Genomic DNA, 26,604 nt, shown 5'->3' on the forward strand with positions numbered 1-26,604 from the left:
CCTGGAGCGCGGGCCCTCGAGCTTGGGACGCCTCTCCTGCGGCCTTGGCTGGGGGGACGCCACGGCTCCCGGAGACGCCGGTGCCTCTGACTCCCCCTGCGACCGCGCGTTGGTACGCGCCGCAGCGAGAGCAGACTAAGTAGGGAGCGCTCTGGTGACTCACCCACCGCTAAAACTGGGGGGAGTCGAGGGGAGCGGGGCTGGGAGCCCCCAATCCCACCCTGGAACCTGGAGGCCCTCGCTCTGGGGCCTTGGCGGTAGCTTCAAATCTAAATTCTCCCCCAACCCACTTCAAATCAAATCCACCCCGGGGATGCGGAGAGACCTGAAGGAGGGTCCCAAGGAGACCCCTGAAAGGACTCTGCTTTCTTTCTCCTGGTGATGGCTGGGATGGGAGAGGTCCGGAGCCTTGCTGCTGCCCTTCCTCCAGTATCCTACGGCTGGTGTCTTCCCTGCTCCTCACGGGTAATTACAGGCCTGCACCAATGCTTTACCCAGGTCTCTAATCTGCTGGGTTCCTCCCAGCTCCAAACTGGGTGGTCCTGGCCCTGAACCTCCCCCATCCCCATCGTGCGACCCCTTGGATATCCCCGGAATGATTTTCTCCCCTGTGGCCTGTCGAGGAGGTAGTAAGCCTCTTCTGACTCCCCTCCCCCAAATAGTCCTGCTTCCCAGCTCTTCGAGGTGGATCCCCCAATCCCTTGTTAGTGCCAGCGGAGGTGGGGCCTCAAGCCAAGTCCGGCCAGCCTGGGCAGCGCGGGGTGGGGCTGGGGGGTGCTTGCTGGGAAAGGTGGATCGATGATGGTGCTGCTGGGATTGACAGAGGGGAGGAAGGAGGAGGCACAGCTGGGCCCTGCCACCCCCTCCCTGCCCTTTGTCCTGACCTCTAGAAGGTCAGTTCTCTGGTTCTCCATTGTCCAGAGATTAGGTCCAGTGTGATGCTAGCCTCCTGCCCCTCTTTCCCACCAGTGTCTTCTTTGAACAGTTCCAGAAAGCAGCCATTTGAAGGGGTTTGGAGGACAAAAGGGTCTGGGTCTCAGGCAACCCGGGAGCAGTCTGACTAGGAGGAGTGAGTAGTTGGGGATCTGAACTCTCCTGGAAGGGCCTGGGTAGGGAACAGTGCTCCCTCTGGCCCCAAATCATTAGAAAATGATGATGATGGAAAGCCTGCAAATGGAGCTGCTGACCTTAAGCTAGTGTCTTGACTTTTCTGAAACCCAGTTTACTCACCTACAAGATCAGGAAAATGATAATACCATGAGGAATCATGGGGTCCTTGTAAAGGTTAAATAAGGCAATGCAGATGAGATGCTTAGCACAGAGCCTGGCATATAAGATGTGTGCAATAAATAAAGATGATGAGGATGAGGATGAGGATGGAGTTTTAAGGATAAAGGCAGAATCAGAGGAGCAGATCTTTGTCATCAGCTGTCCCATCTGCAAAGTGAGAGGACCATGTAGATAATGGAACCCAGGACTATTCTTTGTGAGGTCAGAGGCCTCAGAGCCTGCATTTCCCAGAATTGAACAGGCCTACCCTGAGCCAGGCAGTGACTAGACTCAAAATTCACGAACAGAACCCAACAGGGGGAGAGCCCTCTAGGGTAGATCTTGAGGTGACTACAGGGATGAAGACCCTGGGCCTTCAGTGAGGGTGGGAACGGCGAGATACCTTCATTGGCTAGACCTCAGGAATAGTGGAGGAGGAAATAAATGGTAGCTAAAGATGGAAGGATAGGCCAGGGATGGTCTATATAAGAGGGTCTGAATACCCATTAACATCATGATCTACGGAATGTCGATCTTGGGAAGTTGTGGAAGGTTCTTTGCAAGGGGGAGGGGTGAGTGCTCCTTTAGACCTGGGAACTCTCTATTGTGTCTAATGATCTGGGATTGACTTTGAGGAACTCATTGCAAAGAGACAGTGTGTGGTATTAGCCTATGTCAGTCGTTCTCAACCCGAGGCAATTTTGGCCCCCAGAGAACATTTGGCAATGTTTAGAGGCACTTTTGGTTGTCAGAACTGGAGATTTCACTGGCATCTAGTACTTAGACACCAGAAATGCTGTTTAATATCCCACAATGCTCAGAACAAAGTATCCTTAGGTCCAAAATGTCGATGGTGCCAATGCAGAGGAGCTCTTCTCTAGACTGAGGGTGGAGGCGTCTGTACCTTCTCACAAGATGCTAGTGGTGGGGACCAGCAGGCCATCTGGGAGTTAGCCAGCCTGATGGACAGTTCTCCAGGCCAGCCCCAGAAGGCTTTGACGGGTTCAGAATGAGTCTTGGGAGCATGGCTGAGGGGAAGCAGGAGTCCACCAGTGTCCTGTGATTGATTCTGTCAAAGCAAACAAATGGAAGGATGGAGTGGGCTCCTCTCCATTTACTCCCTAACTGATCAGGATCCCTGGCAGATCCTAGGCTCTAGCAACTGAGAAGGTTTAGAGCATGTGTGTATCTCCGAGTTTGGAGCTGGGTGACAGCATCTGGGAGCCTCACATGCCCCCCCCCATATATTAGACATCCCAGAGAAGGAACAAGTGAGATACTTGAAATATCAAGGACTGAAGCCCCAACAGGCTGCCTTTCCCTCTTTGGTGAAAGGCAAAGAAGTCTGTTGGCTCTCCTGTGGCTCCCTTACCGCCCGGGGCAGTCCCCTCCTCCTCCGGAACAGGCAGGAATGAGCTGTTCCTCTCACCACAGGCTGAGCTTGGGCTAGGGGTCAGGTCACTGAACGGGGATCAGAAATAAGTCCCCTTCTTGGTCCCCCTAGGGGGAGGGCAGGAACAAGAGCATTTACAACCTCCTAGGTTTGGTGGGGCAGGGTCCAGGATGAACCTGATGGCAGGATGAACCTGATGGAGGGGTGAAGGAAATCGCAGGGAGATTTGACACAGAGATATGAATCAGGAGGAAGGCCCAGGAGGCTGCCTCCGCACTCACAAAGTAGGAAGTGGGAGGGGACTCATAGTGGGGGCAGCAGAGAGAAGAGACAGCAGACGCTCACTCCCACCCCACCCCCAAGGCACAGCATGGTGAATGGGTTAGAGACCCATACCGCTCTCCTGGGGAGCCCTCCAAGCCCACTCCTTGGGGCTGAGGGTGGGAAAGGTCCTCAAGGGCAGTGGTGACACCAGTGGCAATAAGGCCTCCCTTCCTCCAGCTTGGAGATGGGAAGGAACAGGGAGACTGACTGGAGGGGAAAGAACTCAGATCCAGGACTGAACAGGCTCACTGTATGGGATTCCTGGGAGGAGTCTTTGCCTAGAGTCCCTGCTAGGAATGGGGAGCTATCCCTGCTACGTTATTTTCTAGGGAGAAGGAGACAAGGGTGTGGAGAGGTGCCTGGTGTTCCGAGATGTCTGGCCCTGAGCAGTGGTGGAGAGGGATTGGGTCTGGGGAATGATGGGGGCTGTACAGCGAACCCTTGGAGCAGCTGTCTAAGGTGGTTTTGGTTCACATCTGAGTGAGGGAGGAGACCCTGTAAATCAGCTCAAAATGGACTCTACCCCCATCCTTTTTTTTTTTTAATTTTTAATGTTTTTTAAATTTATTTTTGAGAGACAGAGCGAGCAGGGGAGGGTCAGAGAGAGGGAGACACAGAATCTGAAGCAGGCTCCAGGCTCTGAGCTAGCTGTCAGCACAGTGCCCGACACGGGGCTCGAACCCACAAATCGTGAGATTATGACCTGAGCCGAAGCCGGACGCTCAAACGACTGGGCCACCCAGGCGCCCCTCTACCCTCATCCTTAATTCAGGACTTGTGGCGCTGGAAGGAGGAGTCCCAGCAAAAAAGACACCAAAAGGAGCAATCACAGGCAGAAGAAGAATCTCAGAGGTCATAAGATGGGCAGGGAGAGGCTCCGCCTTCAGCTTCTCCAGAACCGCCCTGCCTGACAGCAGGCTGGGTGGGGTCGGCGGCTGGCTGTGACTGTGACTCAGGTTTCTGTGGGCAGCCAAGGGCAGCCGGCAGGGAGGAGCCCAGACCAACAGGCCAGCCAACTGCAGCTTTCACCTCAGCTGTCCTCTCTCCTGGGAATGTGGAGGTCCTTCCCTAGTTGTGCTGGCCTCTGGGGGCTAGCTGATCTCTGTTCCCCCCCTGACACAGCCCGGTCCTTCTCAGAACTCTCAGCCAAGGCACTAACGCAGGAGGGAGAGTCAAAGGTCACTGCCTTTAGGGAGGCCCCACAATGTCTGTGTCACAGGGAGAAGGGTATAATGAAGATTGGTCCTGCACCCTGAGGGAGAGACTGGGAGAATCTTGGGAACTGGCCTTAGCCAGAGCAGCCTGGGCTCCCCAGTCTTCCCCAGTGGGCTGGCTCACGTCTGGGCAGGCTGGTTGTCATGGTGAAGGCTAGGGGCTAGAATGCAGCTGCTTACAGAGTTGGGCTACCAGGCTTAAGTGAGGAGACGGTGCTCAGGGACTCCCAGGCCAGCCTGCTTAATTGACCAGCCAGAGGGGATGGCTGGAGCTGAAACCAAAGAGCTATGGTAAAGGACAGTAGGACTTCCTTTGGTGATGGTGAGGGTGTGGCCAGCACATTCCCCTGGTGTTTCTGGGACCTGTTGGGCTGTTTTTAGAGAGTGGCTGGAAGAAAGGGAATGCACATTTATTTTGTGCCTAAGTGCTCTGCACTTGTGTCTCACCAATCTTCACAACAACTGAAAGAGATCCAGCAACTTGCCTAAAATGGCAAAGCTGAGATTAAAATCCAGAACTGGCTGCTACCAACGCTGGTGATCTTTCTTTTCCAAAGACCAGGCAGTGGAGTTGTTCTTGGGAAGGGGACGGGAGACAGAGTGATCTGCATTTTAGAAAATAGACTGGATATTCCATCATGAGGCCACAGAGGTAGGATGCAGGTACTGGCTGCTTTTGGAGTGTGGGGACAGATGACAGTTTGAAGAAAACCACTAGCGAAACGCTTGGCACACAGTAGGTTGTCATTAAATATTTTTGCAATAAGAAGCCAGATCTGTGTATGAGCTAGTTTTCTGGGACATCCTGGGAGCTTCTGGCTCTGAATTGCAGCAACAGCGGAAGAAGCTCGTTCGAAAGGGGGACTTTCCAAGACCAACCCAGCAAGAGAGGAATTTGTGGAGCATCTGTGAGGGTGAGGGGGCGGGAGGAGGGGGAAGTGCATGGACTCTACAGGATTCCCCCAAGCTCCGGACGCCACCCAGCGGCCACAATGTAGCCCTGGGGGATCCAGGCTCTAAGAGTTTCAGCCGCGCGCGAGGCACTCTGGGACTTGTAGTCCAGCGGTGCCGCTAACGAGGCTGTTGGGTGTTGTAGTCTGACGTTTATCGGGCGGGAATTATCCTCATCCGCCGGACCACGAATCCCGTGGTGCCGCGCGGCAGGCCGCGCAGGCGCGGTGAGTTGGTGTCGGTCAGTCCAGTAGGCTGAGGGGCCGCGACTGGGTCGAGCGGTGTCCAAAAGGGTCGCTGAGCGGGTCTGTGGCGAGGCGGGGTCCGGCGGCCGGCACCATGTCTAGGCAGGCGAACCGTGGCACCGAGAGCAAGAAAATGGTAACTCGGAGCGCGTGACCTCGGCGGGCAGGGCGGAATGGAGGCGTTTTGGGGAAGGGGCCCGGCGCGGGGCGCAGTTGGAAAAAGGCCGCCTATGAGCGCAGAGTGGTTTTCCCCGAAGGCGGGAGGAGGGGGTTGCCTGTGGGTGTGGAGGGGAGAGTCACGCCGGGGACGTCCCGGGCCTCAAGCAGGTTGCAGGGCCGCTGGAGTTGCTTTAGAGACCCCTCCCCCGACGCGTGAAAACCGCTGTGCTAGACCTACAAGGACGACGGTAATAATAGCAACTACCACTATTACTCTTACTGTGCGTTAGGCACTGGGCCAGGCGCTTCACGTACATGGTCTCATTTAATTCGCAGAGTAACTCTCTCAGGTGGATAATGTTACCGCAGTTTTACAGCTCTGAGAGGTTACATAACTTCCCCAAATTTACAGCTAGGAAGAGTTAGGATCTGAACACATGTCTCTAGAACTTCCAGGTTTCAGACTGCTAGGCCCTACTGTCTCTCGCACTACGCTCTGGGCATTGTAAGAGTCGCTCTGGTACGGATACTGCCAGAAAGGAACTTTCATTTGGAGGAGTGAGAGGTGGGCCGGCATAGGCTGTAAGTGAGAGGGTGGGGCATGGAGGGGAGGAGGGCCTTTCTTGCCCCGGGAATATTGGGACACCGCGTAGTCTGGTAAAGTTTGGTTACAGTTGGCAGCTGGACCTGGAAAGTAAGGTAGATGACGCTTTTCTCCAAATTAAGGGGACCTCTTGGCAGGTGTTTTTCTTTGCCATATTCTTACCTCCTCCAGAATTGCCCATGCTGTCTGTCTTGTTTCCCAATTTAGAAACTACATGAGGGGCCCTTTGTTGGCACTCAGCTCTAACAGGATGATTAAACATCCCTTATACGTTGGCATCTTACACTAGGAACGGCCGCCAAAAATGGGCTGCAGGAAGGCCTAATACTCCAAAGTAGTACTTAACTTTTTTTTTTCCCCCAGAAGCTGCTGATACCTATGGATCTCCCCAGATTGATTTTTGTTTGTTTGTTTATTTATTTTGAGCAAGAGTGTGAGCAGGGGAAGGGCAGAGAGAGAGAAACCCTGATAGCGCAGACCCCTACATGGGACTTGAACTCACAAACCGTGAAATCGTGACTGGAGCTGAAACCAAGAGTCAGACGCTTAACCCACTGAGCCACCCAGGTGCGGCTCTTGAGAAATATTAAATTAACAAACATGTACATTGATACTTGTTTACATTTTGGAGGGATTTTGGGGCTCCCTGAAAATCCTTCGTGGATCACAGGGTAAGAATTTCTGTTTTGGAGAAAATATCAAGGGTTTAAAAGAAAAAGAAAAACAGGGTATATTTTGCTAGGAAACTGTCATTTAGGGATAAAAGCATGGACATTGTTGTAATTCTCTAGTCATACTTATTTGGTCCTTAGTTTCCTCATCTATAAATTGGGGACGATGATGCCTACTTAAGATTAAGTGAGATAACTGTTCAATGTATGGGACATGGCAAATGTTTGTTTCCTTTTTCTTTTCCTTTTTTTAAAAAAAAAACTTTTTTAATGTTTTTTATTTATTTTTGAGAAACAGGGACAGCACGAGCAGGGGAGGCTCAGAGAGAGAGAGGGAGACACAGAATCTGAAGCAGGCTCCAGGCTCTGAGCTAGCTCTGTCAGCACAGAGCCTGATGCGGGGACTTGAACCCACGAACCGCGAGATCATGACCTCAGCTGAAGCCGGACACTTAACCAACTGAGCCACCTAGGCGCCCCTCCTCTTTCTTTTCCTAAGATATGAGGAGATGCTTAGTTTTCATATCTTAGTCTTGTTTTGTACTTTTTTATAAACCTGAAATCCCTAGGGGCGCCTGGGTGGCTCAGTCCCAGGTTAAAATCTTACAAGGCTTTTGTTTTTTGTTTTTGTTTGCTAAAAGAGAGGTACTGGGGCACCTGGTTGGCTCCATCGGTTAAGCATCTGACTTCAGCTCAGGTCACGATCTCATGGTTTGTGGGTTTGAGCCCCGCGTCGGGCTCTGTGCTGACAGCTAGCTCAGAACTCAGAGCCTGGAGCCTGTCTTTGGATTCTGTGTCTCCCTCTCTCTCTGACCCTCCCCTGCTCACGCTGTCTGTTTCTTCTTAAAAATAAAATAAAACAGGGGCGGCTGGGTGGCTCAGTTGGTTAAGCGTCCGGCTTCAGCTCAGGTCAGCTCACGGCTCGTGGGTTCGAGCCCCGCATCAGCCTCTGTGCTGACAGCTCAGAGCCTGGAGCCTGCTTCAGATTCTATGTCTCCCTCTCTCTCTCTGACCCTACCTGCTCGTGCTGTCTCTGTCTCTCAAAAATAAATAAAAAACATTTAAAAATTAAGAAAAAAAAGAGAAAAAGAAAAATTCCTTTGAAAAAATAAAATAAAATAAAACATTAAAATTTTTTTTAAAAACCACCTGAAATCCCTATTGAAATCTTTAATACCATTTATTTAATTAATTAACTTATAAATGTTTATTTGAGAGAGAGGGAGACAGAGGTTCCAAAGCAGGCTCTGTGCTGACTGAGGCACCCAGGCGCCTCTTTAGTACCATTTTATTTTATTTTATTTTTATTATTTTTTAATTATTTTTTTTAACATTTATTTATCTTTGAGAGACAGAGAGACAGAGCGTGAGCAGAGGAGGGCAGAGAGAGAGGGAGACACAGAATCTGAAGTGGACTCCAGGCTCTGAGCTCTCACAGTCCAGAACCCGATGCAGGGCTTGAACCCATGAACCACGAGATCATGACCTGAGCTGAAGTCAGCCGCTTAACCAACTGAGCCACCCAGGCGCCCCAGTACCATTTTAAACAGGAACCTCCAGGTTCCACCCTTGACCCCCCCGTGTTCACTCTGCTTTGGTGAGTGGGAGAATTAGGGAGGAGAGCAGCACACTCCTGCCTCAAGGCTTTTGCAAGTACTAGTGTCTCTGCTTAGAACTTCCTTCTCCCTAACTAACCCTCATGTAGCTACTCCCTACTTCATTCATGGTTACTCAGATGTCACCTCTGAAGAGGCCTTCCCTGACTACCTGACTAGTTTTCTATCCTCTTACTTTACTCTGTCTTTGTTCATGGCGCTATTTTATTATAAATTACATACTTGTTTATTTTCAGTCTCCCCAATGACAATGTAACCACCAGAGCAGGGATTTGTTCTGTCCACTACCCTATTCCCAGCATCTAGAACGAAGCTTGACTCTAGGGAATCAATATTTTAGTGAATGAATGACATGAAGGTTTGGTGCACCCTCTCACTTCCTGCTGGTCCTACTTAAGGGCCTGTCACATGATCCTCTTTGTGGCCACCTGATTTTGGTATGCTCCTCTCCGCCTGGGGAGTCTCCCCTCTAGCATCACTCTGCCCAGTTGGCCCAACCTTCTGCTGATTGCTGTGTTCCCACTTAAACCCTCCAAGACTTAAATGATTAATATACTCAAGGAACAGGACCTCTGCTTTTAGTCTGTGTGGACAGAAATGGCCGTGTGTCTGGCAAACTTATCCTGAGCCCTAACTATAAGGGGAGCTCTGTGCTAGCTGTGGGGAGAAATGCAGAGATGCAGTCCTAGTCCCTAGCCTTGAGAAGCACATGCCGTGAGAGAGGCAGAAAAGTGTACGACACAGGGGTATAGTACTGTCCTGGCCTAACTGCTGTGTGACCTGCTTCATTGTCATAAGCATCAGTTTCACTGTATTTAAAATAAAGAATAGATTAGAAAGTGTAGCAATAGCATCTATCGTGCGGTTGTTGTGAGAATTAATTGAGATCATGCATGAAAAGCTCGCAGTGTGACAGTGCACTTCACGCACTTGGCACTCAGTAAATGTCAGCTAGCAAGCATCCTTGTTTGTACAGGTATTAGCCTTTGTGTGTCTGTACGGTGTCTGGGTCTTGAAGTCCATGGACAGTCAAACCCAGCCTTATTTTGCGTTGTGTTGCTAGTAACCCAACCCCAGTGGCTCTGTGGTCCAGTGAGGTGAGTTACCACCTCAGTAGCAGCACTCCGAATCTCCACGACAGGAGGCTGATGGGTAAGAAAGAGGGACAGACTCCCTCCCGTTACTGACCTTCGTTCCCAGCTGCTGGGGGCAGTCACACTGAATTATTTGTGTTGATAAAAATAGTAAATGGGACTCTTGGAGCGTTAGCTCCAACATCAGCCCCTGTAGGAAGATTTCTTTGGGGCGCTAACTGAAGAGGCTTTTGAAAACCATCAAGTGCAGTAGCCCACCGGAAGTGGGGTGTGGCTTGACCTGCTCTGCTCAGGTTGTGCCTCTAGTACTTGGAGATCTGTGGTTTCTTGGTCTGCAAAGCAACTTAAGTTCGTTATCTCATTAGATCGTCCCAACAATCCTGTAATCAGCATGATAGATTTTACTGGGAACCGCGTTTGTGTGAGGACATTGAGCTTTAACAAAGTGAAGTGACTTACCTAAAATCCCACAGCTAGTAAGTGGCAGTCCAGACTCAGAATCAGGTCTTCTGACTACAAACCCAGTAGTCTTTCTCCATTCTTCCCTCCCTCCCCTCCCCTTCTTGTTTATTTATTTTGAGAGAGACGGGGAGAGCATGAGCAGGAGAGGGGCAGAGAGAAGGGGAGAGAGAGAATCCCAAGCAGGCTCTGCACTGTCAGCACAGGGCCTGATGCAGGTCTTGAACTTAAAAACCTCGAGATCATGACCTGAGCCAAAACCAGGAGTCAGAAGCTTAACCAACTGAGCCACCCATGCATCTCACAAACCCAGTATTCTTTCTATATGTCTTATTAGTTGTTACAAAGTTCTTTATATTGATTCAAAAATCTCCCTCCTTAAACCTGTTCGGGGTACTCTGCCAGCACACTGCAGAGAACTAGTTTAAGAATAAAAAATAGCATCTGCTTTTGTAGGGACTGTACCTTTTGTGTAGGTACTGTGCAGCAGGTGCCCTGTATGCATCTCATTGTCACCCTCAAGGGCAGGTAGTATTGTCACCATCGTACAGATGTGAAAAAACTGATACTAAAAGCTGGCTTTGATGACACAACTTTTTACAGGACAGTGCTCCACTATTAAGAAGATTCGGCCTCGGTTACTTAACCTGTCACCTGTGAAAGGGGTGGATGATGTTTGTTCTGCTAACGCCTCATGGTTGTTACTAGGATTAATGAAAGACTATCTGTGAAGGCATTCTGAACATTTTATAAATGTAAATGGCCATGATTATTAAACGTAATTTTAGCACTGAAGGTAGAAATGTTGCAGAAGGGACCCATGTTTTTGTCGTGAGGGAGAATGTGGTTATTGTGTTCACTGAAGAAGTTGGATTGGTTGAATTAGCTGACCTTTAAGGTCCCATGGAACCTTTTATAAGGGTCACAAGGACTGAAAACTCAGGTCAGCAGTAACCTGTTTTCCTCTTCTGTTTTCTCTTTTGTTCATTCCTGTCAAATCACATTCGTGTCTTACCTGTTTCTCAAACATGGCAGACATACTCCCATATCAGTGTCTTTACACTTCCTAGAATCTTTTCACGCAGGTATCTTATGGTATATCCTTACTTCCTTCAGGTCTTTGCAAAAATATAACCTTACTAGGTCTCTGACTATCTTATTTGACACCTCTTTCTCTCTCCCTGCACCCCCCTTCTCTCTTTTTTCTTTCTCTCACTCTCTCTTTCTGTCTCTCTCTCTCTCTGCCTGTGTATGTGTATCCTTTGCTGGCTTTTTGTCCATCGCTCTTATCATCATCTGGCAAACCACATATTTTGTTCAATATTAGATAGTCCCTGGTACATAGTGAACATTGAATGGGTGACTTTTTTCTGTGTCACAGCTCCACTCCTATTTTTAAGGTACGAAGACCTTTAAGTTATATATTTACATTGCATGCTCTTCGAGTGGGCTTGGTTCATAATCAGAGATGGAGACAGAATCGCAAATTAAGAGAAAGTGTGGAGAACCTAGGTCAGGAATCTTATTCCCAGATCCCAGGCATATTGATTCTGTAACCATGGACAGTTCTGTTTAGAACCTTGATTTTTTTTTTTTTTTTTTTTTTTGGTAAATTGGGGGCTGCTCCATGTATAAGGTACTTGATAACATCATGAAATGCATGTTACTCGCGTTATGGTGGGCTGAGGCCATTGAAGTCTCTATCCAAAGGCTCATTAATAATGGAAGGAAAGCTCTCCTGATTTAATGCAGTGGTGCCAGCTCGATAGACTGGTAACTGCTGGATTGTCTCCATCCATTCATGTCCAAGCCATTCTAGTGCCAAACCCTTAACTTTACTAAAAAATCGTTGGCCTCCTTAATAGCTTCCCCTTAATTGCCATATTTGGTAAATGGTCTCTTGGAGACACCCTGATCTGACTGTTTTAGTTTAGTTCAAAAAGCTTCCTGGTTCTGAAACTGATTCTCTTTGACTCCCTAGTGCAGCTAAGTATTTTGTTGTTTCTTAGGGGGTTTATTAATATTGCACTTGTGGGGAACAGTGGGTAGAATGATACTGGCTTAGAAACTCGTGTTTTTGGTCTCCCAGAATTACTCTTGTCAATAATTAGTTGTTTCAGGGCGCCTGGGTGGCTCAGTCGGTTAAGCTTCCGACTTCGGCTCAGGTCATGATCTCACCATTCGTGGGTTCGAGCCCCGCTTCAGGCTCTGTGCTGACAGCTCAGACCCTGGAGCCTGTTTCCAATTCTGTGTCTCCCTCTCTCTCTGATCCTATCCTGCTCACGCTCTCTCTCTCTCTCTCAAAAACAAATAAAACATTTAAAAAAAAATTAAATAATTAGCTGTTTGTCCTTGGTAGATTACTTAATCATTCTGAGTCTCACTTTTCCTCATCTCTAAAATGAGATTAGTCCCTGCCCTTTCTGCTTTGCAGAATTATTGTGGGGTGGAAAATGAGATGATGAAAAGTAGAAGGCAGTGTGTGAGCAGAAGGTTCACATTATCACTCTTGCAGTGACCTCAGCACCAGGCCAGGGGGACGGGGTGAGGAGCACTGAGGTCCTGAGAGCCTGGGCCTTAACATTACTTGCACTTTCTTCCCCAGACATGAGGACAGAAAGGTGCTCCGCCCCAAGTTTGACCAGCTTCTACTCAGAAGGCAGTGGTTGGGTGGCTGACTTGATCTTTCAGCCTGCCTTCTGTGTGAATCCATCGCTCCAGATGTGCTGTTAGCATGTTTTCTCTATGTTTAGCTCCGTCGGTGCCTCCTGACCTCCTACTTTCATTCTGTAGTCATGGTGTTTGTCACCCTTTCCCCTTCCACATTTCTGTTTCTTGGTAGGTAGCTGATGGGAGTCTTTATCCGAGAAAGGGATTCTGTGATTTAACTGTGGTTGTGGTAGAAACCAGCCCAGATTAGGATAGCGTTCCTGATACACAAAAGATTGGACTCCATTCCTGGAAACAATTTCGCTCTGTGTCAAGAGAAACATTATTTTTCCTTATTTTGGTGACTTAGGAGGGAGGTTATCAGTGCAGTGGACTTTGTCTAGGCCTTCCTTTCTCCCCACAGACAAGGCCCCTGGGTCCCTGCTGCTCCTGGGTGGGGCACTGCGAGTGCAGTTGAACTTTAGGCCAGGACACCCCAGACATTCTTAGGTGTGGAGAGCCATTGGTCACATCTGCTAACATACAGACGCTAATCTGTAAGTGTCCATTTCAGGTCTGTCTGTCATGGTATCTAGTGGAGGACTGCTGTTCCCACCCCAGATCTGGTGACCCATGCTTAGCTTGGCAGCTGTGGTGGGGTCCTGAGTTAGCAGAAACCCACCTTGATATGCTGGAAGAGTGACTCCATGCATGAAGGGCCTTTTACAGCCTGTTCTGTAGTGGGTCTGGCTGAAGCTCTGCCTCCTTGACCCCGGAGAGCCACACTCATTGGCACTCCATAGAGGAGCTGTTCTGTCCCACCAGACACAGATGACCCTCCTTTGAACCCTGACAGCTGCACTGAGGCCGACACTAGACTCCATAAACTTTGTTTTTTGTGCATCTTGGTTCTGACCATCTTTTGAATCTCTTTTAGAGCTCCGAGCTTTTCACCCTTACCTATGGGGCTCTGGTCACCCAGCTGTGCAAGGACTATGAAAATGATGAAGATGTGAATAAACAGCTGGATAAAATGTGAGTGAGCTCCTCTGTGGGAAAGACCAGAATGGGGCTCCCCGGTGCACCATCTACATGGTCCTTAAGAGCCCAGAACAGGATCCTCTCTTGTAACCAACAGTTTGGATACAGTTTCCAATGAGCTCCTATATTGGGATGTTTTGGGATTGTCTCCTATTTTCCCTTTACCACTAGCAGCCTTATGTTCAGACATAAGGCCTTCATACCCCATAATATAGCCTGTTTCTCTCAATTTCTTCCCAGGGGCTATAACATTGGAGTCCGACTGATTGAAGATTTCTTGGCACGGTCAAATGTCGGAAGGTGCCACGACTTTCGGGAAACTGCAGATGTCATTGCCAAGGTCATTACCCTGGGCCACCTGGCTGTGTTGAAGGATGTCATTGGGAGGCACTGCTTACCACACTCTCCATCTCCCTAAGACAGGTCCTTAGTATTCCAAAACACTAGTTAGGCAGCTGTCTAGGCCAAAGAAGTCTTCCTGGTGGTTTGGGAATAGCGCAGATTATGAAAAGGGAAGAGTGGTTGGGATCATCCCTGTGGATGAAAGCCCCACTGAAATCAAAGCCAGATCGCCTCGACTGTGAATGTAGCAGAGGAGCGTGGGAGGTTAAGAATACAGGCTGTGGATTGAGACAAACCTGGCTTCAAATTCTGGCTCCAGTACTTACCAGTTAAGGGTAAGTTACTTTTAACCTTTTAATTACCACTTGTATTTAAAAGAAGAAAATAAGAGCTGCCTCACAGAGTAGTTGTAATAAGAAGTAAAGGAAGTAATGAACATGAGCATTCAAGTAAAACAAATGCACTTAGGGTGCTTATAGTAAGTGGTCAGTATTGGTAATATTAGCATTGTGTATTGTACCATTAATGCTAAATGATAAAACACCTCTAGCTTTGTGGCGTCTGTTACCAAAAGGTTGGTTCTTTCTGTATAGAGCACACTGGCCCAAATCCTACAGAGTTGACAGTGAAGAGACAGTGTGAGGGTTTGGAATCAGGAGGGTAGATAGAGGGAAGGATGTGTTCAGAGTGATTCTGCTGCAGTGACTCATATTTGCTTTCAAGAAGGAGTCAAGTAGCACAGAGGACAGGGAAGTGGACCGGGGCCTCTCGTGCGGGTTCCAAGAAGCCGCCCCTGTCAGGAGAAGTGTAGATGGACAGCAAGTTGCCTAATTGTACGACGCCTTGAAGGAGAGGGGTGTGGACTTGTGCCGAGATGCTTTGCCTGTTTTGTCCTGAATACCTAAAGCTCCAGTGTTTTGCAAAGGCCACAGTTTTGTTCCCAAGCCGCTTAGTTCTCCTTTGCCAGTCCCATCACCTTCCCTGGTGTGCAGCCCCTACTCCTGTACCCCATGGTGCTGTCGTGTGTCCCCTGACAGGTGGCGTTCAAGATGTACCTGGGCATCACTCCAAGCATCACCAATTGGAGCCCAGCTGGTGACGAATTCTCCCTTATTTTGGAAAATAATCCCTTGGTGGACTTTGTGGAACTTCCTGATAACCACTCATCCCTTATTTATTCCAATCTCTTGTGTGGGGTGTTACGGGGAGCCTTGGAAATGGTGAGTGCAGCTCTTTACCTTCTGGGACCCCTGAAGTGTAGTAGGGGCTTGCTAAAGGTTTGAATGAATGAGGGGAGGAGAGGAAAGAAAGGCCTTTGGCTCACCTCAGCACCCTGCTGCCTGAGATGTGACGCTGCTGAGCATAGGATCCAAGGTGGATGTTTCTACATGGTGAGGATCCTCGCTGCTAGTAGTGCTGTCAGCCCCCAAAGCCCAGGGTATTCCCCGATTGGCTTATTTGGGTAACAGTCTCATTTGCGGGTGTTCTTTGCCAAGTCAGCCTTACGGATCAGGACCAGGGCTTTCTACAAGGGAACACAAACTGGCAATCTTGTCCCTGTGAGAAACCAGCCCCCTTGTTTGGACCGCCATGGATGAGTCAGTTACAGTCCTGTCCCCTGTGTTTCCCCAGAGGTCGCGGCTAGGAACCTGCCCCTTCAATTTCCCACTGTCCCCCAGGTCCAGATGGCTGTGGAGGCCAAGTTTGTCCAGGACACCCTGAAAGGAGACGGTGTGACAGAAATCCGGATGAGGTTCATCAGACGGATTGAGGACAACCTCCCAGCTGGAGAGGAGTGACATCCCTAGGACTTCTGGGTAGCTGGCAGGAGCACTTGTTGGAATCAGAAGCCCCAGAGCTCCCTCTGCCCTCAGTGACTCTTTTAACACGGTTGTTAGTATTCTTCTATTTCCATCCTCCATCCTAATAAAGAGCAGACTGGGATCTAGTCCATTTACCCCACAAGTGTGCACATTCAGGAGGGAAACTTTGCTCCCTTTCCCTTCGGAGGGGTTGGTTGGACTAGAAAGAGCTCCACGATTTTACATTCCTGTTTGAATTTTCCAAAGCAAAATTCATTTTGACCCCATTAAGAGGCAAGCCTAGTACATCTATTCCTGGGCCTTCAGAAAGCCATTGGCGAATGGCTGTGGGGAATCCAGGGTTGTGGGACGGGGGAGGAGAGGCTGAGAGGGGTGGATAGGAATTACTGGTCGGATGTGACACACTCTAGTGCTTGCCAGGAAAGGGGAGCTGTGCTGGAAACACTGACTTCTGGGAAGCCACCCAGGTCTCATTCCTCCCTGCTGTTCGGAGGCAACATCTCCTCTTTTTACAGAGGGTCCGTCCTTTTTTCTTACAAACTCTTCAATAAAGACACATTCTTAAGTGAAATTCTAATCATGTCCTGTTTTCTTTCTGGAATTTTATTGCAGTGGAGTGAGGAGACCCAGTAAGTTCCTGGGCCCTGCCTTGCTTTTACCTGGTCTAGGCATGGCTTCTCACCGCAGACCAGGGAGTCTGGGAAGCCTGGGAGCAAATACCCCTTCAAAGTCACTTTGGGTCTATTATCTAGCAAAATCTAGAAGAAGACCATTACCCCAGGCACACCTAAAATGGATGACCTTGAGCTTTTTGGCCACCGAATTGGAAGGATTGGCTAGAGAGACCTTGTTAAGAATGGCGAGGGGGCACCTGGCTGGCTCATTCAGTAGAGCATGTGACTCTTGATTTCAGGGTTACAAGTTTGAGTCCCACATGTGGCATAGAGTTTACTTAAAAATAGAGGTGCCTGGGTGGCTCAGTCACTTGAACATCCGACTCTTGAGTTCGGCTCGGGTCATGATCTCACGATTCATGGGATCGAACCCCGCCTCTGGCTCTGTGCTGACAGCAAAGAGCCTGCATGGGCTTCTCTCTCTCTGCCCCTCCCCAGCTCCCTCCTCCTCAAAATAAATACATATTTTTAAAAAATAATAAAGAGGTGAAAGCTGGATTGGAAAAGATTTGAGAGGATGAAAGAGGTCTAAGGGCACCAAATTTTTCTTTCATGGAGTTTTGCTATAAAGAAGTCGTGTCTAGAGGGGATATGAAGTCACAGGAAAGTTAAACCTCTGATATTGGTATTTTTTGAGTGCTTACCATGTGTCAGACGTTGTACTAATACTTTGCATTACCTAATCCACAATAATTCCATTATTCACAATAATTCCATTTTTATTTATTTAAAAAAATTTTTTTAAGTTTATTTCGAGAGAGACAGAGACATCACAGATGGGGGAGGGGCAGAGGGAGGAAGGGAGGGAATCGCAAGCAGGCTCCCAGAGCCAGCACAGAGCCCGATGCAGGGCTTGAACTCATGAAGCTGTGAGATCATGACCTGAGCTGAAACCAAGAGTCAAATGTTTAACCAACTGAGCCACCTAGGTGCTCCCACGATAATTCCATTTTTAGAGGGAAGACTACTAAATTGCCCAAAGTCTTACAGGCCACCGAGCGGAGAAGCTAGGGCACAAAGCCCATGTTCTTAACTGGGATGCCTCGTTCACACAGAGGGGGAGGGGAGCAGCCCTGCAGCCTCATCTCCCAGCCTTACAGAAGTTAGGATCGCTTTTCAAGGGAGGGATTCGAGGCTGTCAGGCCTTATTGGCAGCACTGTTCTTGGAGACAGCCTCGGGCCTTGAGGTCCAGATACTCAGCTTGCTGGGGGGAAATGGGGTCTCCGGGCTTTTCTCAAGGTTAGCCCACAGGCCTGAGATGATGCATTGTGCGAGAAGTGTGTAGGTTAGAACCAAGGTTCTGGGCCGCCAGTAACAAGGGCAGTTTGCACACGACCTGCCTCCCCCCGGCCTGGGTTAGGCCACCAAGTTGGGGGGGGGGTCACTTTTGTGTTCCCAAGTATCAGGAGGCTCCCTCTGGGATCCTGTCTTTCTCTGAGCATCTTTACTTCCCCCTCCAGGTACAATTTCAGGCCCCAGGGCAAGCACCCCAGTGCAGAAGCCTGGGCTCAGCCGAGGGAAGTGAGCAGCACCACCCTTCCCTCCTCCAGGGGGCTCTACCCTTACTCTTGTAGCCCCACACCTACTTCCCAGCAGCCGCCTGTATGCCACGAGGTTTTAGACACTTCCTTTCCCAGAGTTAAACCATGGGCAGCATTACTGAGTATTACAGAGAGGACTATGGAAACACAGCCCCCTTAGTGATTTTTCCCAACGACAACCCTACAATTGTGTGCTGTGCACGCAGAGGCTGAGGGAAGGGAGGGGCTGGGGACTGCGGAGCTGTTTTGAACATCACCTCATCACCTCTCCCAAATGAGCTAAACACACAAGTCCCAGCAACCTAGCCTCGGGGGCCCCATCCCCCCACCCCTCTGGAGTTAGTTCATTGTGGGTTATATACCCCTCAAGCTTACTATGAGGCCGGGACAGCCCTGCCAGACAGGGCCATTCCCTTTTCTCTGAGATGGACTGGCATGCCCTCCCAAGCAAGATGGGGCAGGTCTGCCTGGCTTTATGGCAGGGGGGCTGAATAATGAGGTCAGCAGCCTGGGTCGAAGCGAAGTTCTGGAAGTTCTGGGGCGGAGTCCATGCTGGTGGCCTTTGGGCTTGGCTCTGGCTCCTCAGAGCTCAAAGGAAAGGCCTTGCGCTTCAGCCTTTGTCCACCAGGGGTCTCCAGGTCACCACTCTGTTGTCCCAGGGGGACCGTTGGATCCCAGGTTTTCATAATTTGCTAGAAGATGCACCTGATGGAACAAATCTCAGAGGCTGATCAGAACCTGGCTGCGTCCCCTTCTCCCCAGTCACTCCCACAGGATCTGACAGCAAAGTGTACATGCTGCCAGGCCAAGTGAGGGTGAGGGCCTGCCCACTGAACCCAGAGCATTAGAGCACTTTGGCAAAGAAGTGTGTGGCCCCCGTCATACCGCAAACTCTCACGCTGACCTCAGTTGCACAAGCTAGCTCTGAGCCCTCCCCTCATCCGCCCCCCATCTTCCTGAGCGGAGACCGGAGCACCAGCATGAACTCCGCCCCAGAATTTCCAGAACTTCACTTCTGTAAGAAAGTCCTATGTAAGAGAGTCCTATTCCTGCCCTACACCCCCTCTGGTGGCATTTCCATATTTAGGTTATACCTTCCCCTGGTGAGTTGGCCTCCCCTATATTTGTACTGGGCATCCAGAGAAGGAGGTGGCAACAGAGGCCCAGGACAGAAATTGCATTAAGTGAAATTAAAATAGTCTCCTAACAAGTAGTTCATTGTGGATGGTTGGGGGTGCTGGTGCAGGAAAGGCATCCTCTGGTTCTCTCAGAGCTTAAGTGCTACCATGTGCTGTTCCCTGGAAGCCAGAGGGCTGGGGAGGGGGGTGGCGGTGGCGGCAGGCGAGAAGCCTCGCTGTTACCGCTCCCCAGCCTTTGATGTAGAGCCAGGCCTGACCCTAGGACAGCCGAGGGCCACTGCCAGGGTTGCTGTGAGACACAGCGCATTCCTGGGGGCAATTTATGCTCCTGGCAGGAGGAGAGGAAAGTTTCTACTGTGGGGAAGGGGGTGAAGGGAGAGCGCTGCAGAAGAAGTTAGGGGGTGGTTGTTTCGAGGGACAGTGGAGGGAGCCAAGGCATAAGGCGGCACCATCTTACTCACCTGGTAAGACTTCACTGGCTTGGGTGAAGGCCTCCTCTGGGAAGCCCTCTCTGATGGACCCAGAACTGCTGAGGAGCGGCACCCTCGCTCTGCACCACACATGTGGGCCAGCCCGGAGCCCCAGAGGACGCCCAGAGAAGCAGCTGCTCTTCCTTCCTGGCCCCGGGCGCCTAGACTGTCAGCCATGAGCTGGGCTGAGGAGGGCAGGGAGGAGGACGTGAGGGCTTGGGAGCATGTGTGAGTGAGCGCAGAAAAATGTTATTCACAGCGACAGCGGATGAGAGGGTGATCTGGCTGCGACATCTGTCACTCCATTGATCACAGTGACGGCTAATATTTGTTGAAGAGGGACTATACGCTGGTCAGTGCTGGCCTAAGTGCTTCATGGGCATTTTTCATTTAGCCTTCCCAACAGCCTTATCCCTATGCCCATTCCAGAGATGGGAAAACTGAGGTACACAGCTAGCACATTGTAGATTCAGAACTTGAACCCAAACAGTCCAGAATTGGGCACCACACTCTAAATTATGTATTTCATGGGTAAGTGTTTGGGTTTCAGTCTGTTTCCATGTATTCCTTGGAGAGTGTGTCTGCACATGAACTCTTTCGCTTAACAAAAATACAGCCCTGTGCTGGGGGCTGGGGAGATTCTGGGAGCACCTGTCCACGGGGGAGCAGCCTAATGCAGTGTGTGTCTGGTGGGGAGGAGACAGGGACAGAAGAGGCTGTAGACCAGAGACAAAGGCAAGTTTGGGTTCTGCTCCTTACTGATTACATGACACTGAGTGAAGGAGTTGAACTCTGAGCACCAGTTTTTTCATCTGGTTTAAAATGGGGCTAATAGGGGCGCCTGGGTGGCTCAGTCGGTTAAGCCTCCGACTTCGGCTCAGGTCAGATCTCACGTTCGTGGGTTCGAGCCCCGCGTCGGGCTCTGTGCTGACAGCTAGCTCAGAGCCTGGAGCCTGCTTCCGGTCCTGTATCTCCTTCTCTCTCTGACCCTCCCCCTCTCATACTCTGTCTCTCTCTGTATCAAAAATAAATAAAACATTAAAAAAAACTTAAAAAAATAAATAAAATAAAATAAAATGGGGCTAATAATAATGCCTGCCTTATGGGCTGTTTTGAAGATGAAACAAGATGAAGTATTTAAATTTCCTGGCATATTCTGAATGTTCCCGACTTGGCAGTTGTGATTAACGTGATTGTTAGTATAGAAATGTCTTGCAAAACTACTACTTGTGGGCATATGAGGGTCTGAGTGTGTGCAGAGTCATTTTGTGAACTCACAGCCGTGTCTGTGGTGCTCACCACTGTATCCCTAAGCATTTAGTACTGCTTCTCAGCCCAAACTGGGCACTCAATAAATGTTTACTGCCGGCATCGACTGAGTGTGAGGATGAAGTGAGGTGGACATATGGGGAGGGGGGTGGCCCTCCCCCAGGACCAGCTACATGATTCATGGGGCTCAGTGCAAAATGAGAATGTAGAGCCCCTTGCTCAAAAATTATTGTGAATTTCTGGGGCACCTGGGTGGTTCAGTCAGCTAAGCATCCGACTTCAACCCAGGTCATGATCTCACAGTTTGTGGGTTTGAACTCCATGTCGGGCTCTGTGCTGACAGCTCCAGAGCCTAGAGCCTGTTTTCAGATTCTGTCTGTGTCTCCCTCTCTCTCTGCCCCTCTCCTGCTCACTCCGCTCTCTCTCTCTCAAAAATAAATAAACATTTGAAACAATAAAAAAAAGTATTATGAATTTCAAGATGACCCAGCAGAACAGCAAACCAAGCCTGTCTGAGCAAGGAGCTCTGTGTGACTGCGCAGGCAGACATGCCCATGAAGCTTGCCCTGGCCCCCACTTGTCTGAGTTTCCAGCTGTCCCCAAGCCCAGATATCCAGGAGAGAGTTTAAGCAGACTCCAACCTTGGTCTGCCAGGCTCCCGACCTGCCTACAGGAGGTGAGGAAGGGCGCAGGTCAGGAGAAGGCGGAGGGAAGGCCCAGTGACCTGCAGCCCTCCTCTCCAGGGAGCCTTTCCAGAGCCAGGCCATGCTTGAGAGCAACCGTCGGCCCTCCATCCTTCAGGAGCTCTCCGCTCCCCCCGTCCAAGCCACCAACCAGGGCTCTGGGTGGTCTGGGCACATGTGGTCACATTTAGATGTTGATTGAAGCAAAATTGTTATAAGATTAGAACATTTAAGGTAACTTTAATTTCCACTGCATTACTGGGATTTTTGAGGATGGGGCTTAGAGATCCCCTGGGGTGGAATTGAGGGGGTGGTGGGGGTTGCAGGAGGGTCTTTATTTCTCTAGTCCTGTAGGAGAGGCCTCTAGCGACTAGAGAAGAAGGAAGGAGGGGGAGACAGAGAGGAGGACTTCCCAGGAATTGTGGCACCCGTCTTCCAGCAGATGTGGGAGCTGGGGGTGGGGATGAGGTGGGGGTGCAGAATCGCCAAGGCACTAGTGGAGCAGGAATTTACCAGCACCACACCCCTCCCCAGACTATCTGCAACGCCCTGAGCCACACATCTGTGCAAACATCCCTCCCCCCCTCAGTTTGCCAGACAGATGGAATGGTGGCAAGAGGAAGGTTCCATCCAGGCCCTCCCCAGGCTTCAAGCTGAAGTAGTTGGAGCCTAGAGAGTTTTCTTATTGGCAGATCAAGAGGAGAAGTTTAGAATGAATGGGAGAATCATGGTAACAGTAATAAAGATTACGCACATTAATTGAGTCACTTCTATGCGGCCGGCCTGTGTAGACGTTATATTCATTCTGTCTTCCAAGATGCCCTGGGACACAGTGGGTAGACTTGGGGGCCAGTCTGCCTGGAGGCAATTCCCAACCCACCCATGTCCCTGCCCCCAGCTATGTCACTCTGGGTGAGTCAGTTAACCTGTCTCCACCTCAGTTTTCCCATCTACAAAGTGGAGACTCTAATAATACCAATCTCAAAAGGTTCTTGTAAGAATTAAATGAGTTAATCCACATAAGGCACTCGTACTAGTGCCTGGCATGGAGGCCCAGCCCTTTAAGGGTTAGCCGTTATCCTTAGGGAGAATCAGTACCCCTTTTTTTAATGTCTATTTATTTTAGAAAGAAAGAGAGACAGAGAGAGTACAAGCTGGGGAGGGACAGAGGGAGGTAGACAAAGAATCCAAAGCAGGCTCCAGGCTCTGAGCTGTCAGCACAGAGCCCGAAGCGGGGCTCAAACCCACAAACCATGAGCTGAAATGACCTGAGCTGAAATCAAGAGTTGGATGCTTAATCAACTGAGCCACCCAGGCGCCCCTCAGTATCCCTCTTTTAAAGAGGAGGAATTTGAGGTTTGGCGAGATGAGGCCACTTGCCCACAGTCACAGAGAAGCACAACTGGAATCCAAACCCAGGTCTGCTTGACTCCTCAGCCTGTGCTCTGAACCTTCGGCCGGGTGCCAGTGCTGGCTCTGCCAGAGGCTGTGCTAAGCAGGTTACATGCCTGGCCTGGTTCGTTTTAACCACCCGCTCCATTTGATATCCCTGCTCAGGTCTAGGGCAGTCTCCTTTTTTAAACATTTTTTTAAATTTAAAAAAAAGGGTTTTTAAAAGTTTATTTTTGAGACAGAGACAGCATGAGTGGGGGAGGGGCAGAGAAAGAGGGAGAGAGAGAGAGTCCCAAGCTGTCAACACAGAGCCCAGCATGGGGCATGAACCCACAAAACTGTGAGATCATAACCTGAGCCAAGATCAAGAGTGGGATCCTTGGGGCGCCTGGGTGGCTCAGTCGGTTGAGCGTCTGGCTTCGGCTCATGTCATGATCTTCTGGCTCATGGGTTCGAGCCCCACATCAGGCTCTGTGCTGACAGCTAGAGCAGAGCCTGGAGCCTGTCTTCAGATTTTGTGTCTCCTTCTCTCTCTGACCTTCCTCTGCTCATGCTGTCTTTCTTTCTCTCAAAAATAAAAACAAAGTAAAAAAAAAAATTGGATCCTTGACTGAGCCACTCAAGTGCCCCCAAATTTTTATAAATTAAAAAAAATAATAATACAAAAATTTTAAGTGATGTCTATGCCCAATATGGGGCTTGAACTCATGACACTGAGATCAAGAGTCATCCCCCTCTACTGACTGAGCTAGCTAAGTGCCCCTAGAATTGTCCTTGAGGCCTCTCTGCCAGCCTTTGATTCTGATGGCTGAGGGAGCTGAAGCCCAGAGAGGGGCAGCAAGTTGTTCAAGGCCACACAGCAGGTGACCACAGGCAGAGCTGACCCACTGATATCCAGACACCACTAGAAACAAACCAATTGCCCCTGGCCTTTGGGATGGGCTAGCCCAGAGGTGAGCTTTGATGGCAGAGTCCTCAGACATCTGGCTCTAGGACATTCATTTCCTGCCTTGAAGTTTGCTATGCAAAGAGCTGGTGGACAAGGAGGCAGCTGTGGCAGGGTCATGGCAAGACTATCTCGGGCTCTGTTGGGGGATGGGCAGCCAAGGTGTACCTGGAGAGTGCCACACCAGGGCTATGCGACAACAGGATGGGCCTGGACTGGTGGCTCCCAGGGTGGGTTGAATGAAGCAGTTGAGCACTCTCCCTGGAGGGCATTCAGCAGCGGGGCAGAGAGGAGGACCACGTCTGCCACCGAGAACCAGGCCCAAGGGCCTCAGGAAGGTTCATGGAGCTGGTCAGGAGACTCAGGTGGCATCCTGTGGGGCACTGGCTGAGGGTGTCAGTGTGTGCGCGCAGCCCGTAGGAGCCCCTTCCCCGGTGTACCTCCCTCCTGCCTGCTTTCCTCACCAGCTCCCCTTTCCCTAACTGCCCCTCCCCTCTCTAAGAACGGCTCACATTCAGGCAGATTAATGGCTTTAATTCTCACAGCTAGCCTAGGAGCTTTTCAGATGAGGACACTAAGGCACCAGAGGTTAGGTGACTTGCTTAAGGGCATGCAGCTGGGGAGCCGGGCACTTGGACTTAAACCCAGACAGTCTATTATTTTTTTATGTTTTTATTTTATTTTTGAGACAGAGAAAGAGTACAATCAGGGCAGAGGCAGAGAGAGAGGGAGACACAGACTCTGAAGCAGGCTCCAGGCTCTGAGCTGTCAGCACAGAGCCCCACACGGGGCTTGAGCTCATGGACCAAGCTCATGACCTGAGCCGAAGTCGGGTGCTCAGCCAACTGAGCCACCCAGGCGCCCCACCAGGCAGTCTAACTCCAGAATTCATGCTGTCAACTTTCAGCCCCTGCTGCTCTGCTCTCCCCTCTCCCCCCTCCCCCCTCCTGAACACTCAGTCCCCATCTGATCCCTATCAAGGGCCTGGTTCTCACACCAGCTCTGGGGGAGGGCCCCAGTTCTCCATCCCAGCCAGTGTCCTTTTAGGTCCCTTGCCAACTGGCCCCTTCCCCTTCTTAGAGAAGTGCCCCAGCTTAGCTCCCTGTAGTCCCTCCAGGCTGGCTCAGGCCGGGAGGCCAGACCCAAAGACCTCTTGCAATCTCCTCAGTCTGAGGGGTAGGACAGGAGTGGGCCCAGGATCTGCGGTGGGCAAGGGCGAGAGGCCCCACGGAGGAGTGGCGCAGCTGGTGTGTACCTTGGCAGGGGGACAGCAAAGTGGGAGGCCCTTGGAGGGCAGGCAGTAGGAGGGGGAGGGGGCGATGGACGTGGGCCCAGCCCCAGATTCAGGCTGCCATGGGTCCTCCCTGCTCCTTTTGAGGGCTTGGCTGTTTCTCACTTAGAATACACATACATACACACACACACACACACACACACACACACACACCCTCACCCCAAACCCCCTTCGGGTGGCCTCAGTTCATCTGAACTCCCCCACTGCACTCGCTGCCTCCACTTCTCCTGGGACTGTTCCTTTAGCCTCTGCAGGCTGCCTCCTGCCCTGCCCTGGCCCCCCCACCCCAGCCACCAGTCCCTCATTGCTAGTCCCAAAACATGCTCTTCTGTGACACCTGACCCCAGGGGCTCCCTGGCCTTCTAGAAACACTTTGTCTTTGCCTTCCACATGCTCTTCTGGTTTTTCCCATGACCTCCCCAGCCTTACCTTCTGGATCTGCTTTGCTGACCCCTCTTCCTCTGCCTGCCCTTTGAATGTCAGCTTTTCCTGTGTCCCAGTCCTGGTGTGGACTTCCTCCTCTCCCTGCACCCCTTCCCTAGGCATTGTCTAGGTCGCCATCAGTCATCATCTGTCACCTCGGGCCCTAATCTCTAGCCCAGAACTTTCACTTCCCTTCTGGCTGCATGGACGTCCCACGGGCCAGTCCATCTGAACACCCTTCTTACAGACCACCACCTCCCTTGATGGGCTCCCTGGGCTCTGTCCTTGACACGTCCTTCCTTCCAGGCCCCTCACCCCTACATCCAAATCCTACCTATTCCACTTCCTTAACTCCTCTCACCCTGACCCTTCCTTCCACTCCCTACTATCTGTCTGCCGGCGTGGACCAGCCAGGATTATTCCAGCAGCCTCCTCACAAGTGTCCCTGCCTCCGTCTCCTGCACAATCAGAGGGCTCTTTCTAAAGCACAGTTCTGACCACGTCACCGCGCCACAGTCTTCTGTAGCTGCCCATTTCCCAGAAGGTGAAGTCTGACCAGCTTCAGCGTGTCCTGCCAGATCGCACAGCATCGGTCCCTGCCTGCCTCTGAGCGCAGAGTCTCACCTCCCTAAGCCCTAATGTGCAGCCCAGGACTGCTCCTCCTCCCTTTCCTTTGAGGGCCTCAAGCCCTCCACCCTCGGCTTAAGTCACCATTTGCAGGAAGCCTTCGTGAACCGCTCATTTATGAGCCATAACTCCTGTGCTGCCCCGTGCCCGCACTGACCACCCCACGCCCTCCTTCTCAGTGGCAGGTTTGTGTCCCCCTAGACGGTAGCCCTCTCAGGCAGGGGCCCGGGCCCAGATACAGGGTGCGTGAGGATGAAAGGGAACGCGCGGGTGTGTGGGGTCTCAGCTTGC

The 26,604-nt window shown here is 50.7% G+C and overlaps 1 protein-coding gene across 3 annotated transcripts; it reads left to right on the forward strand.

The window, feature by feature from the left end:
- The first annotated feature begins 344 nt into the window (after window positions 1-344).
- Window positions 345-16,431, forward strand: TRAPPC3 (trafficking protein particle complex 3). Of its 3 annotated transcripts, none has more exons than XM_029949228.1 (5): window positions 345-465; window positions 13,586-13,683; window positions 13,930-14,029; window positions 15,069-15,251; window positions 15,711-16,431. In XM_029949228.1, exons 1-5 carry the CDS (start codon window positions 382-384, stop codon window positions 15,828-15,830), a joined length of 585 nt encoding a protein of 194 aa, XP_029805088.1. In that variant the 5' UTR covers window positions 345-381; the 3' UTR covers window positions 15,831-16,431. The 3 variants fall into 3 exon arrangements, with proteins under 3 accessions (XP_029805088.1, XP_029805089.1, XP_029805090.1); XM_029949229.1 differs by lacking the exon at window positions 345-465 and adding an exon at window positions 5,365-5,532; XM_029949230.1 differs by lacking the exon at window positions 345-465 and adding an exon at window positions 5,964-6,120.
- Window positions 16,432-26,604: the final 10,173 nt, after the last annotated feature.

This window comes from Suricata suricatta, chromosome 8 (assembly GCF_006229205.1).
Source record: "Suricata suricatta isolate VVHF042 chromosome 8, meerkat_22Aug2017_6uvM2_HiC, whole genome shotgun sequence".
Lineage (NCBI taxonomy): Eukaryota > Metazoa > Chordata > Mammalia > Carnivora > Herpestidae > Suricata > Suricata suricatta.

Excerpts from the sequence above, each read along its gene's own strand:
- TRAPPC3 (XM_029949228.1), top strand. The coding sequence starts at position 382 with ATGGCTGGGATGGGAGAGGTCCGGAGCCTTGCTGCTGCCCTTCCTCCA. Across the intron at positions 13,684-13,929 it reads AATAAACAGCTGGATAAAAT|GGGCTATAACATTGGAGTCC; the intron begins GTGAGTGAGCTC and ends ATTTCTTCCCAG. Across the intron at positions 15,252-15,710 it reads TACGGGGAGCCTTGGAAATG|GTCCAGATGGCTGTGGAGGC; the intron begins GTGAGTGCAGCT and ends ACTGTCCCCCAG.